We start from the raw sequence: 14,118 nt of genomic DNA, 5'->3' as shown, positions 1-14,118 counted from the left end.
AAAAATAAGAGATTAGAAGATCGAATTTTCCGAACTCGATTTTATCGTGGACTGTGCTATGTTAAGCGATCAATTTTTCATTTTATTCAAAATAAAGGGGTAAAACTCCTTAATACTGACCTCATAAAAACAACTATCAATACAAATTTTCTCTTGCCTTTTCACGCTACGGTGCGATAAAACTGATCTCGTTTTGATCAAATGGACGGTGGTGGGTACTTCAGTCGAACATAATTTTTCTTTTGTTCTTAACTTGCCATCATTATGTTCCTCTATGGGGCAATGGCCTTATTCGAGACTCTGGTGAACCCAAATCATAAAAATTCCAACGATATTCACCTATATCAGGCTGACTGAAGAAGAATCCCAAAACTTCTTTTTCCCTACTCTCGCTTAGCCTCGGCAAGTTTACCAGCAACAAGTTGTCAATGCGTGGATTCAGAAAATTCCCAACTTGCTGTCTAATGACGAAAAGAAGCAATTATTTGATGATGCTCAGTGATTTATTCGACGTTCCTTATTCGTGTAGCACCGTGATGATCAGAAAGAAGTCAGGAAGGGGATGAGAAGGCTGTGCTACGCCTAAGTATTATGGCTTCACCGACTGAGTATGCCCAAAATAAACTCTACTGCACTTGAGATTTGAACCCACGGACACGAACTTGCGAACTTGTCGCGATTCTTACCTACTAGGCTTCACTGCAAGACAAATAAGACATCATTCAGAAGTTTCTTTCATTTGAGAAGATCGGTAAGTTCAATTGAACTCTGCATAAACATCGGTTCTATTCGCCCTATTTATTCCCCTCTCATTATTATCTACTTCGAAATTTGAAGGCTAAAATATTAAATAACAAATTTACAAACGCTGTCAATATGGCAACACATACATTTGCGTTTCTTGCCTCAAAAACGTTCAGCCAACTTGTTTAGGCGCTTTGACGAGTTGAAGGCAGAGGTTGTTTTAATCAGAGCACGTTGTTGCATCATAACAATTCGTTTAGTGCCTACATACACACTAGTCATTCAATCTCCACATTTCCTTAGTATGGTATCGAAAGGGACACAAATAAACCGTAATGTATGTAACTTTCCGCTGACATAGGACCTGTCCGAATGCAAACAACGTCTGATGTCTTTTTTTGTGAAAAATACACATAATCTCTAACTGTGAGTAGGTCATAAGTTGCTTGCAAGCAAAAGACCACCTATCAGAACAAATTCGTCATATTCGTCTCGCTGATCTTAATTACGCAAGACTCACGCGTTAACTTCTATTTTTTAAGCCTTCTCAACTTTTAGTTTCTGTCATTTTTCCGCTTTTGTGCTCCGATTCAATTGCCACTCGTCGTCATCATCATCATAGAATTTGAAATGACCTCAATCTATTATCTTTAGTACGTGTAAATAAATAAAAAGGTCAAGCCTTTGTTTCTTTCTATAAAAAAAAATACGCCTTTTTTTGCTGTATCTGGCACAAAAACTTTTACACAAAGAGTAACATAAACAATCACAAAGTTTTGCGTTACCTGTTGACATACCGACGATGGTGATGATGACGATGTCGGATTTTTATTTATTTACCTTTTCTTTTCTTTTTTTTCTTTTTTTTTTTCAAAAGGAATTAAGGAGCAGCACCCTTTTTGGGAGTGTATTAAAAAGCATAATCTGATTAAAAACGCATTTACCATCAGATGATGAATACGAAAAGCGTTTATGATAAGCACAAGTGCAATATAAGGGCGAAAACCTTGATGAAATAAACCTTTTTATTATACTCCGTAGGGTTTTTTGAGATTCTATCTTAATTATTAATAGGCTCTTCTGGAGAATATTCAATTTTTGTAAATTAAATCAGAGAGAGGAGGTAGTGTAAAACATCGCGAACATGCGAAGCTTATTTCTAGACGGAATTACCTAAGCGAAGGATTGCGAAATCTTGGGAGAATCAAGCCATTTTGTAGTCAATTGTACAAGCTTTTTTCCCGTTTTTGCTTTACTTATATACGATTTTATGGCAATAGTGAATAGCGAGATAACTCAATTAAGATAACTCAAAGAGAAAACCAACTCACTTCCAAACACTGGGCTATTGCTAGTGCGTACAGGTTCAGAGCGGCTAACAAGGAAATTTATGATATTTAGGGTAATTAATAATTATGTAATTATATCTAATTTTCTTTTTTTTGCACTGCATAATTGTTTCATACCTTCGCCAATTATTTGTGCCGAAATAGACCTTCAGTCTCATTGGTATGACAAACCTACTTTGCTCTTAATTATTAAGCGATTAAATAGTTTATTATTTAATGATTAATTATTGAGTCATGATCTTTATAATCAAATTTAAACTTAATCTTATCAGAGGAGTTTCAGCCCAAAGACGATTACGATCATAAAATCTTACTTGGTAAATGCGTCAAGGTTGGTCGCAAAGAAATGGAGCTCCTACGCAGAGGTAACTGCTTGTTACGGTGGATGTTATTCTGTCTGACCAAAGATAACCAGAAGATGTCAAGAATGTACTTTATTTTTATTAGCCAAGTAAAAATATGGAACTATGGCACTGGATACTAGAGCTGTAGTTAACACGCAGGGTTGGCAATAAAAATGCAAGCTTTCTATGGCACTTCTTAAGCAAGTATCAACTTTAAATGCAAAAATGTGTAACGTGCCAACGTGTATAATATCTGAATATCTTGAGCTAAAACAGATATTGTGCTCTGATTCGGTTTATCATGAAATGTAATTAAAAAATTCGTATCAACCTCTTTTCAAGCATATAGACGAAATGTGGAAGATCTGCTTTAATAATAGGTTTCCAATATACATGTACACAATACTCCGAGTTGCTAAAGAGCCTATTGTTTGCAAGTTTTTATAAAAATTATTTGCGTTACTGTGCTCCACTCGTTATGACAACCAATGTACTTCAACAGCTCCTTTGTGAATTTAACTTATCAATGCGTCTTGTCGAAGATTGATGAACACCGACACCAAGGTTGATGGAGATGATCAACAAATATAAATACATAAGTGAAAAAGTAAACAAAAAGCAATAAAAAAGACCAAGCTCAACAGACGTGCAGCCATGCATTTACTCAATTGAGGAAGGGGAGTGTTGCGTTTTTTAAAATTAAAGCCAATACGACAAGGTGGAATGCAACAAGAAAATCAACCTTTGCTTTATGTATGCAGGGTACAGAATCCAGCAATTTGATTGGAACTCTTTTGAACAAGAGCGGAGAGGCGATTAAATGCACATCAAGTATTGATGATAAACAATAAACTAACGTGAAGAGAATAAATAGGCAGAGAAACTCGTAAACGAGTATTAAAACCTGTTTAAAAACGTTGTAAAGAATTTTGTATTGAAAAAGAAAAATTCATAATGAAATGTAACAAAACAATTAGAATGAAGTTTAAGCGGATTTTAAATGCCAATTAAATATTAACTTACCAAAGAAGGGGGGAAGTAAGAGTAGATGTGAAAATCCAATCAGCACTTATATACAAAACTTGTACGCGCACGAATGTGTGTGTGTGGGTATAGCTCTGGCAAAGAGGAATTTAGCAAACGCACAATAAAGATTAATGCACGAGAATAAATTACTATTTGGATGTCAACTAAAAAGAAATGCTTATCGCATTCTTAGAAGCATGCCTGTCTTCGAAGGTAACGAAAAGCTGCTCGAACCCACGCTTAAGGACCTACATTTAATTACTCTCCCTCAATTAATTACTCTCATATAACTACGAATGGAGGCGGTTTTCAGGCCCGCTCATTTAATTACTCTCAGATGACTATGATTCGAGGTGGCTTCAGACTCGCTCATTTAAATTATTCTCATATGACTACAAACAGAGGTGGTTTTGCAGTAACAGTTAATTTCTTTTCGATTTTCCTACTTTACTTCTTGTTTATTTATTTACACATCGCCCTGTATACTGCAAGTAGCCAGTAATGCCCTCACACACAAGCATACACTTATGGAGATCCATAGATTTAAAAAAAAAAGTTGGTGCAACAATGATAACATAACACATATGAAGATACAGTATTCGTAACAAGTTGTAGTTATTACTGTTCAATTTTTTTTACTCTCTCACAATTAGTAGCATGTGAAAAAAATTGCTAATTACGACTGCGACATCTACGATGTTTTTTTGTGAGCACAAACTTTTTTCCTACTTTGTTACAATCAGCAATCACATCGACACCCAGGCAAACATAATAACCTGGACGAAACGAATTTACTTTTTTTCATGCAAACAACAACAAAATTATTAAGACTTTAATACCAACATATCAATTTCTTTTTTCCTCGATAAAAGCAATCACAAGATCAAGGATTTTTTAAATAATTGTCCATCGCTTATCGGTAAACAATAACAATGCAGTAGTTTCACTTTTTTTTAATTCTGACCATGGCATTCACAAGAACACACCTTACACACCTTTAATGAGAAAATATTTTTTAGGCCGCTTTGATTTTTACATATAAAATTAAATATTTTAAACGATTTCTTTAAATTCTTTGTTTTTTCTCGTTTTATCAATTGGATAAAAATTTCATATCTTTAACACTACCAATGGATAAAAAGCGACAAGAACCGCACAACACAACGAAAATTTAGCAACAACGAGAAGGAGATGACAATTTTCACATTTGACAACTCAACAAAAGTAAATTCAGTGTTACCAATACATTTAATTCCAATCCTATTTAGGCGATATTGCTATTCTAATTCGAAAAACTATTTTCTCACTAGAGTTCTTATATGCGCTTTAATATAAAAATTGAAGAATTATGTTTTACCTAGCTCGAACTCATTAAGCATATGAACGACAAAGAAAAAACAGTACATCTTCAAAGTTTCTGCACATTTTCGTTAGAAAATTTAAGTTAAGGTTACGAACTAGATAAATAATTGTATGCGACTAATTATTGTCGTTAAAAATAGTGTGATAATCTAGACAAAAGTAAGTTAAGGAAGCAAGAGACAAGAAGATATCAAATTCAAAAAACCAAAAAATTGTGAATGTCATCATATCATAGAATAAATTGGCATTGAATTGAGTTAATAACATTGTTGTATTCATCATAAGCATATAAGACTTTATTCTTAGTTTGTAGTGTTTCATTTCGACTGATGTCGTAATTTCAAAACATTCATTGGTCACTTTTCAGCTGATCTTTGTTTACATTTGTGCGAAATCATACTATTTAGTAAAATGCAATTGCTGAAGAAGAAGAAGAAATCATACTAGTTGAAATATTTTTGCTAATATTATGCCAAGGGCCAGCAAATATACATAAAAATATAAATATAAACTCGCGGAGTTATCGGATATATTCGTCTTATAGTTAAAGCGTGTAATCCTTTCATCCAAGCAAACGAAAGCATCTTTTTGTGCCGCAATTATTCAACACCCTGACTAAACGTTACTATCAAGAAATCTTTATTTGGTAAATATATTTTGTTCATTTTGGAGGCAAAATTACTACATTTTATTCCTTATTTCTCATTGTACACTGAATGCACTTTATCTGAAGCAAAAAATGTTTTTATAGCAAATAATTACGGTGAAGCGCAAAGAAGTTAAGAAAAGGTATATGCAGAAGGAGGTGATTTTCATAAAGCAGAGAGGGCAGAGGCGAGAGATCTAAATCTCAAATCCCACTAATCCTGCGATCGAAGAGGGGAAAAATGTGTGTATATAATGTCTGTGTACATTATATATGTTGTTGTTGTATTACAATACTGTAACATTAAAAAATATCATAAGTTTTGATATATAGTCGAAGATGCCTTTTATTAGTTTGTCAATTTTTGTCAATTATTTTCTTTAAAAATAATGCTCAAGTAAAAAGAAGAAGCCAACAGAGGCCAAAGATTTGCCGAAATTTTAGAAATTAAAAAGAAATGAAATAACGTTTTAAATAAAAGAAAATATTGCGAAGGCTACCACATATCCAGCTGTATGTTTCTTACTAATTAAATAATTTATATACAATAATCTAAAACATATATGTAGTAATTTAAAATTGGTCATTTAATATTTTTAATTTTAAAATTCAGTTGTTAATGATTTGATTGAAACTAGTGAATTATATCATCAGCAGACAAGATATTTATGGAACTTGCCAACAAGAGCAATAATTATAATAATATCACGGACCGCAGCAATAGCAAAAACAGCCACCATCTATGGTAATAGCAACACTACCAACAACACCTATGACGAAGTAAATAATTGCTAATTAAAGCTGCTGTTTTTCCCGTATATCTTTAAAGTGAAACTCCAACTCGGCTATTTTCGCCGGTTATATTCGTTGCAAATTTAATGTTTACTGGACGACAAAATAAAACCAAAATTGAAAAGGTTATGCAAAGACAACAGCAACCACGCGCTCAAGAGAAACCACTAAGACAGCGTAAACACTCCCCTCAAGATGCTCAAGCACACACACCAAAGGAACCACCAAAATATCGTTACCCTCAACCCCCAGAAAAGATAAATCCATCATTGCACAGGACATCCGATATACCAATGCCAATGCGTTATCGCACAAGTGCTCGCAAAAGCTCGTAGTATATAAGGACATTATCTTAGTAATATATAAACTGGGATTATTTGGGAAAAATGAAAATCTTATATTAATCTATTGTTAATTATTTTGAAAAATTTGATGTTAATTCTTTCCATATGTTCATACAAGTGCTTGAAATATAATATATAATCTTTTCTATATAAATGTATCAAAAATAGGCATTCATCTCCCCTTGTACGTCTCCTCAATAGTTTTATACAATTTTTATAGGCGTGGCATTCGATTTTACCCTATTTTCAAAAATAAAAAGATTACTCTTTCCATATATATATAACTTATACAAGTGTTTTGCTTGAAATATAATATATAATCTTTTTTATATAAATGTATCAAAAAAAACAATAGTTGACATAATATTTGAGGACTTTTCTACACCGCCTTTTAATAGTCCTGTAGTATCACCGGAAACTAAGTTAAGAAATACGTTGAATGGATTATACAAACGATGAAGCCGTAGCATGCACGTCCACAGTCTTTGATAAATGCTATTAATTTTTTTCGATTTATTTATTTTTACATCTTTCAATACAAATAAATAAATAAATTTTTCAAGGATAATATGCATTAAAATATAAAATTTTTATAATTAATTTAGCCAGAAAAATAAATTCTAAGACTAAAATATTAAAGAACTAACATTTAAGGCTATCGGTTTTATTGAAAACTCTTGGAACCCACGATCATTGAGTTGCTAATCGGGGGTCAGAAAATGCGTAGAGATGTTGAGACGTTCTAAAGAAGAAACTGATCTAATTTATAAAGAAGTATACTAATGATAAGAACGCGCCAATTGCTTTATGTCCACATTTTTAGAATGAGATAATCGTTGTTCCATTAAGTTTCATTCAAATATGTTTTATCTGGACAAGTTTCTGGCTGTTTGGACAAGTTTGAAAAGAGGCGCAAGTTTGAAAAGAGGCGCAAAAGACAAGAAATGACATATGTCCTTCCTTCTATTCATTGCGTATTGCTCCTTCCTTTTGATGATTCTCTGAGCGATGCGTTCATTCTCATGACAAACACTCGGAAAACAACTTCTTTTCGACTCTGAAACACGCGAAAAATAATAGCTAAAAGTGAACGTTTTTTGAATAACGCGCCTTCCACTATCTTGATCTTTTAAGCATTAATTTTACTAAAAATGGCGCCAAATAAAGTCATAAGCCTCATAATATTAATGGTACACACGATAAGATACGAGCAGTAGATGAAGCCAATCAATGGTTGTTTTATTTAACTTTACGATTTACTTCTTGTTATCTTAATATTACTCGTAATCCACTCGGTGTAAGAGCTAATGCGCATATAAACACCTGGAAGATTGGATTGGCCGCAATTAGTGCTGGGAGCAAAAGCGACAATGGCCACCAGCGTGCAGCGATTAAAACTATTGATCGATATAAAAGGACCGCCGCTATCACCTAAAAAAAATCGTTATATAACGCATAAGTCGAATGTTTGGTAAAATGTATGTTAATTTCAATAATAAAATTATTTACACAAGTTGAAAAGGTTGTCTTCCAGTAAGAAATTCTTCAATTACGTAAGCCACTAATGGCCACATATTTTTGCGATCACAATCATGATAATTTTCTTTAATATACGTATATAGTCCGCAAATTAGGAACGAAGTATTTCAGTTTAACAAGGGACTAAGAATTGATTTACCCAAGTAATTCTCTCTTTTTCTTGTTTCTCTTTGTTATACTCGACCATCTAATGCAGAAACTCTAGGAGATTAAAATAAGAGACCCTTAAAAAGCCGAAAGCAAACACTAAAAACTACATCAGGGAAAGAGAGAGAGAGAGAGAGAGAGAGAGAGAATCGATCGAATACTTTATGATATAAAAATTCTATGTAAAAGTAGTTTCTACAAACCTAGCCTTCTTCCTGATATGGCAATATCCTGAGCATTACGTTAAAAACGCGAGTGGTATGCTAAACCTGGTCAGAAGTAAAAGAAGCGAATATTGTGCCTCAAATGGCAAACAAGTGCAGGGGAAAGTAATTTATTATATCAAAAACGATAGATATTAGTCGGTGTGGTACCCGTTGAAGCTCAAAAGTGCACGGGTCTCTTTTATTTATCCGATCAATTATTTTATTTACTTGCCAGTTGTTGTCTCTAATAAGTCAACAAGTAGGAGACCAAAAATTTCTCTTAAACAATTACTATCGCGTTAACATTGGGGAATGGAAGTTGCAGAAACAAAACCATCCTAACTTTCGGTCCTTAAAAGCAAGCCAACCATCTTGTTGGAAGAAAATGCAAAACCTATAATTCTCCCTCTGCGTTCCTAACAGGTATTCAAGTGGTAATAAAATCTTGTTTTCACTTGCAGTCGTCTTTATTATTAAATAAAAAAAAAAAAAAAAGAGAGAAAAATTTACCTTCACAAACATCATTCATTGTCCGAGATTGCGAACAAAACTCGGTCGGTGTTATCACGATACTGTCCTCAAAGTTCTCACTGTATTGTGCATAACGGATAGCACATTCCGTATTATTCATAATGGATAAGCTAATGTAACGCATATTTGTTCCTGTTAAGCCACTTGCTGAAAAAACAACGCAAAATTGGAAGTCGCCTCTTGTAGACAAAAACGTGTCAATATGTCAAAAAAATAAAAAAAAAATAAATAGAAGAAAATAGGCCGAGACATCAAACTCGAAAATTTTGTTTTCAATGATCAATAATAAATTTTAATTATAAATTGAATCAATCGTGTGTGAAGATCTCACCATTTCGGTTGCTATCTCTCCAACCAACCACTAAGCCTATATTGCCCGCCAAAGATTGGATATCAGATTGCGGTAAGCAAATCTTTTTAAATGATTCTTCAAAAAAATAGACAACATTTTGAAAAAAAATTAAAAAAACGAACAACAGCAATAGGAGTTTCAATGAAAAAGTAACAAGATTGAAATATAAGAGCATAAAATTATAAGAAAAACTATTTTTATTTATCATTATATTGTAGTAAAATTTTCAAGATAGTTGAAGTTGTCACCTACGCGTTCGCGAGATAAAAAGAACAACGTCAAGAACACTAAAAGCATTTTATGTAAGAACATCAACTCAGTTAACAACAACGACACCATTTAAGTAGTTTCCACGGGAAAATGCAACGAATACTATAGAATGCTAACTCAAACTGTCCCGTCTCCATGGGGAGCAACTGAAATTTAAGGTATTAAAAGATATGCAACAGATGATTCGCAGCATCGAGCCTTTAGCTTTAAGTTTTATTAGTTCATTGGGATCTGCGCTGTATTGTAGCTGGACTCTGTATACATGGACAAATAAATAAGAATAAATTGCGACTTTCCCAAAAGGGACTGGCAGCGAGTTTGTTTCCGCGAAAGAAAGAAAATTGAATGTTCCTAATGTGCACAACAGGCTCGATTAAATTTGAAGCTTTTTTAAATTCAGTTTTTTTTTTTTTTTTTTTTTTTTGTTCGTTTAGAGATGGATTGGACCAGTTAAGTTAATGTTAGATCCATAATCCAGAAACGAAGTTGAGAGCGATTGATGAAAAAATTTAAGCATAGGTAGACTGATGTGGCAGAGTGTTTTAAGTTAATTTAATTTAATTTAATCATTTCCAATTAGCTTCGCCCAAGGTTCATTTTATGTAGAGAGCAAGCAACTGCAAGTGAAAAATTCAAGCGGTATCCATGTAGATGTCCCTTTGACGCCTTCTCCCCCATCAAGGAAACGAGTTTCTTTTAAGATACTTGCCAACATAAAGCAAGCGATTTTATTTAAAATTGTCCATAGGCGTTTTATTTTTCTTGTAATCCGTTATATTAATTTCTTGTATATGAATAATAACTACTACAGATTTCTCATTTATATATATCTCTAATATTATCTGATGATTATATCAAAACAAATTCTATTAAAATTTTGATTTTTTTTTTATAACATTTCGATTATTCTTCTAATAAATTTGCAATATTCCAACCGTTCATATTTAAAACATTTAAAAAACTAATGTCATCAATAGTTATTTTAATTTTCTATTTGTATATATAAAAAAGATTAAATTTACACTAATTAAAATTAATTATTTATCGCAATTTTTTAAAATTTAATTTCGCTAATAATCTTGGACGTTTAAGCTTATGAAACATATGCGCTATGTAGAGAAGAGAGAGCAAAGCGAGAAAAAAAACGAGATGTTAACAGAAAATATTAATAAACATAGAATTTTAATTGAAACAAATATTTTACAAAATGTTTTTTCCATCCGCTTATATCAAAAAATAAAATGAGCTTAAAAAGTTTTTCATTGTTTTTTTTTTTTATGTATACATATATATATATAGGTTCTTTCCACAGAGGCGCCTTTTCATCCTTTGCTTTTGTTACACTTTTCTCTTTTTTTTTTTTTTTTTGGAACATTGATCTGTTTCGTTTCCAATGCTTGCAAATTAATCAAATTTTGTTTTTTGCATTATTAGAATTCTCTTTCGATCAAAGCAATAGGTGCTCTAGAGCCAAATTCGAACCGGCATAAGTACTTTCGAATGATTCGATTTCGGTAAGGCACAGAAATGCGAAGGAGTGGAGAGAATATTTGCAGATGATCGTGATAAAGCGGGTGATGATGAAAATAACATCGAAGACGGCATTGGTGTCAGGAAATAGGCACCTTTGAGATCATTTTGCACTATAAAGTGACGTCGGTTAAAAAGTTTACTGCCTTAAGCCAATCATTCGCAGCGCGTCTTTAACGTTATCGGCGAGGATGGCGAGTGATTTTCACAAAAAAAGGAAAAAAAAATTCCCAGGAAAGAGGAATTTTTTTACCTCTTTAACAAGCGAAAGCTTATGTATTATGTATGGAATGAAACGTTATCCTTAAAAAATTAACTGTACAATGCATAGTTCATGGGCCATATCTAATTTTTTCGAAAAATGAGGCCAGTTCGTTGTAGTCAATGGCGACAGCCGTCTCGCATCGTTTTCTAAAACAAATTGGAAGAATTGTGAATAGTGGTTTCTTTAAATCGTCGGAAACATGTCATAAGGCCTATCAAGGAATCGAAATTCGATGAAAGGCGCCATTAGTGAAAAACTCTCTATATAGCCTAACTTTGCTTTTTACTTAGTTGTTTATTTTCCAGTACGTGCTTTATTAATATTTTGTTTTTCGGCTTCACTAAAATCTAAAATACTCTCGATGGCCTGCAGATGGCCCTGCGAGTTCTCTTTATCCGTTAGAAAGTAGTAGACGGCGCTCTTCAAAAATTGTAAAGTCACTTCGGGATCCACATGAGTGCGGTTCTTTTGCGCTTCCAGTAGGCGACGATAAATGGTCTATACATACACATACACACACATATATATATATATATAGTTTTGTTTTAAAAACATATAAGTAAAATGATTGTTTTTTTTTTTTTTTTTTTGTTAAAGACATTTTTATTTGTTTGTTTTTAAACTTAATATAAAATCAAAAAAAAACAAACGAAAATGAAATTATAAATGGAAATAAAGAAATGTTTTATATACATATGGTCATGGAACATATCGAGAGAATGTATGTATGTGCTGATGCAGCTCTTTTTGTTTTCTTTTTTTTTTTTTTCTTTTCTTTTCTTTTATATAAACATATTATGGAATCTCTACGGAGTTACGTTTTTCATGGTTATACATAAGATTAACAATGATAGACAAAAAAAAAAAAAAAATAAAAAAAAAAAAAAAAACAATGAAATGATTTTTAAAATTTATAAATGAATTATTTTTTCTCTTTTGATATTTTTTAAGGATTTTGACATGCTTTAAATATTTTGAAAATTAATGTATAATCTATGTATATATCATGGCTGAGGCCCTGCATATATTGACAATGACTGTGTAACTCGTTTAAATAGTTTTGTTATTTACATGTACATACATACCTTTGGGTGATATTTTCTTTTCTTTTTTTTTTTTCTTCAACAAAATGTACTCAACGAAAGAAAACAAACTAAAGTGTTTTTAAAAACTACTAAGTAACTTATACTCATCGGGAAGCGAAGATAGTGATGTTTATCACACTCTACCCCCGTAACTATAAAGAAAATCTTTTGTTAGCCAATTTTTTAACATAACCGATCACTTCTAGAGAATGTGTCCTATACGTGTAGCACAGTGTTGGTCAGACAAAAGTGAGAAAAACGAAAGAGATAGGGAATGGATGCCTAGACGGTGTTATGCCTTTAGCAGGCACCAAGCACTCACTTTTGCCACGACTACGTACGCTCTACTGCACTGAGATTTGAATCGCGACCCTTATCCATTTTGAATTTAATTTGAAAACGGATCCGATAAATATTTTTGGGGCAAAGTTTGTGTTGTAAAATTGTGTTGTAATATAGTAAACGTAATCTCGCGCGCATAGTAATCGCTCACATTCGCACTGACGCATGTACATCAGGTTTCATATATCTATTTCAGTTTTTGCGAAACTGACATGAACTGTCATGAACAGACATTGGATAAGTAAACATAACCTAGCTGGCTTCCGGCCTTCCATCATTAGATAATAATTGTTCGATTCAATTTTTGATCGATATATAAACGAAATAAGAACATTAAAATACATTTTAACCAAAAATCATCTGAAAACATTAGATAAATATGATCAAAACATATAGAACTACTAAAGTCTTAAGTCTAAATTGATAACGGAATTTCTCAGAAACGTTCTCGAATGACTCAAATCGCTTTTGTTAGCCACTATTTAAAAAAAAAAAAAAATATTTAAAAAAAATCTTGTAAAGGACTTAAAAGATTTAGTCAAGCGACATAATGCAAGTAAGCCCTTAGCCTTGTAGTTTTCCGATGTATAAAAAGAACAATAGTAAAAAGCGAAAATGCTATCTTCTCCGTACCGCTTGCGCACTAGAACAAAATTTTCATTAATTAAATTATGTTTGTTTTTTTTATACACATCGCCGAAAGATCAGGTCAAAACGTTTACAATGCCCGGCAGACAGCATTAGCGATCGCTTATAGCATATATATACTTGATCAGCATCAAATTATAAATCGATATAAGAATGTCCGTCTGTCAGTCTGTCTAAACTCAAGGAATCGCCTGCATATGTGGAAAAAAAAATGGAACAAACACGCTTACAATGCTTGCCCGTCGAAGATTGATTTTGAAAATAGAAAAGACTAGCCGCTCCCACTTCATACTATAAAGCATGAAAATTTTTTTGTGCTTTTTAGAATAACGGTGATGGGTATAAAAGATCCGGTCCCGACCGGATACAATTTTGTTACTTGTTTTTCAGTCTATTAATAAACGAGCGGCGCAATATTGCCTTTGCACAAAAATAATTGACTCGAAAACATAACTAGAAACGCAAACAAATTGAACTGCTGCCCGCTGTTATGAAAAAAACCTGTAGTGAACTTTAGTAAATAATTCCCCAATCAAAGAAATTGCTATTGAAATGGAATTTTATATCGAAAATGCGAACTACTTCGTCCCGTTTTT

General features: G+C 32.7%; 4 protein-coding genes across 9 annotated transcripts in view; 1 reads left to right on the top strand and 3 right to left on the bottom strand.

Annotated features, from left to right (window-relative positions):
- The window catches only part of LOC119635513 (polypeptide N-acetylgalactosaminyltransferase 5), an 85,461-nt gene extending 80,990 nt beyond the window's left edge, over positions 1–4,471 (bottom strand). For 2 of the 3 annotated variants that reach the window (XM_038030339.1, XM_038030340.1), the window contains exon 1: positions 3,461–4,471. The gene's annotated coding sequence lies outside the window, so the exon portion shown is untranslated. The remainder of the gene's footprint in view (positions 1–3,460) is intronic. The other variant, XM_038030338.1, reaches the window with a different exon arrangement.
- Positions 4,472–5,286: 815 nt separating this feature from the next.
- Positions 5,287–6,628, top strand: LOC119635512. The gene is made up of 3 exons (XM_038030337.1): positions 5,287–5,471; positions 5,559–6,216; positions 6,301–6,628. The coding sequence occupies exons 2-3, from the start codon at positions 6,140–6,142 to the stop codon at positions 6,596–6,598; spliced, it is 375 nt and encodes a 124-aa protein (XP_037886265.1). The 5' UTR covers positions 5,287–5,471; positions 5,559–6,139; the 3' UTR covers positions 6,599–6,628.
- Positions 6,629–7,856: 1,228 nt separating this feature from the next.
- Positions 7,857–9,687, bottom strand: LOC119635468 (venom peptide isomerase heavy chain-like). The gene is made up of 3 exons (XM_038030278.1): positions 9,362–9,687; positions 9,010–9,177; positions 7,857–8,038 (listed from the first exon to the last, which is right to left on the bottom strand). Exons 1-3 carry the CDS (start codon positions 9,588–9,590, stop codon positions 7,857–7,859), a joined length of 579 nt encoding a protein of 192 aa, XP_037886206.1. The 5' UTR covers positions 9,591–9,687.
- Positions 9,688–10,996: 1,309 nt separating this feature from the next.
- Positions 10,997–14,118, bottom strand: part of LOC119635550 — a 31,218-nt gene continuing 28,096 nt past the window's right edge. For all 4 annotated transcript variants that reach the window (XM_038030401.1, XM_038030404.1, XM_038030402.1 and 1 more), the window contains one exon: positions 10,997–11,945. In XM_038030401.1, the coding sequence (XP_037886329.1) occupies positions 11,742–11,945 (204 nt within the window). In that variant the 3' untranslated portion in view covers positions 10,997–11,741. The remainder of the gene's footprint in view (positions 11,946–14,118) is intronic.

The sequence above is a fragment of the Glossina fuscipes genome, unplaced genomic scaffold (genome assembly GCF_014805625.2).
Source record: "Glossina fuscipes isolate IAEA_lab_2018 unplaced genomic scaffold, Yale_Gfus_2 26, whole genome shotgun sequence".
Taxonomy (NCBI): domain Eukaryota; kingdom Metazoa; phylum Arthropoda; class Insecta; order Diptera; family Glossinidae; genus Glossina; species Glossina fuscipes.
Note: the sequence above shows the minus strand (reverse complement) of the source record. Positions and strands in the feature narration are given on the sequence as shown.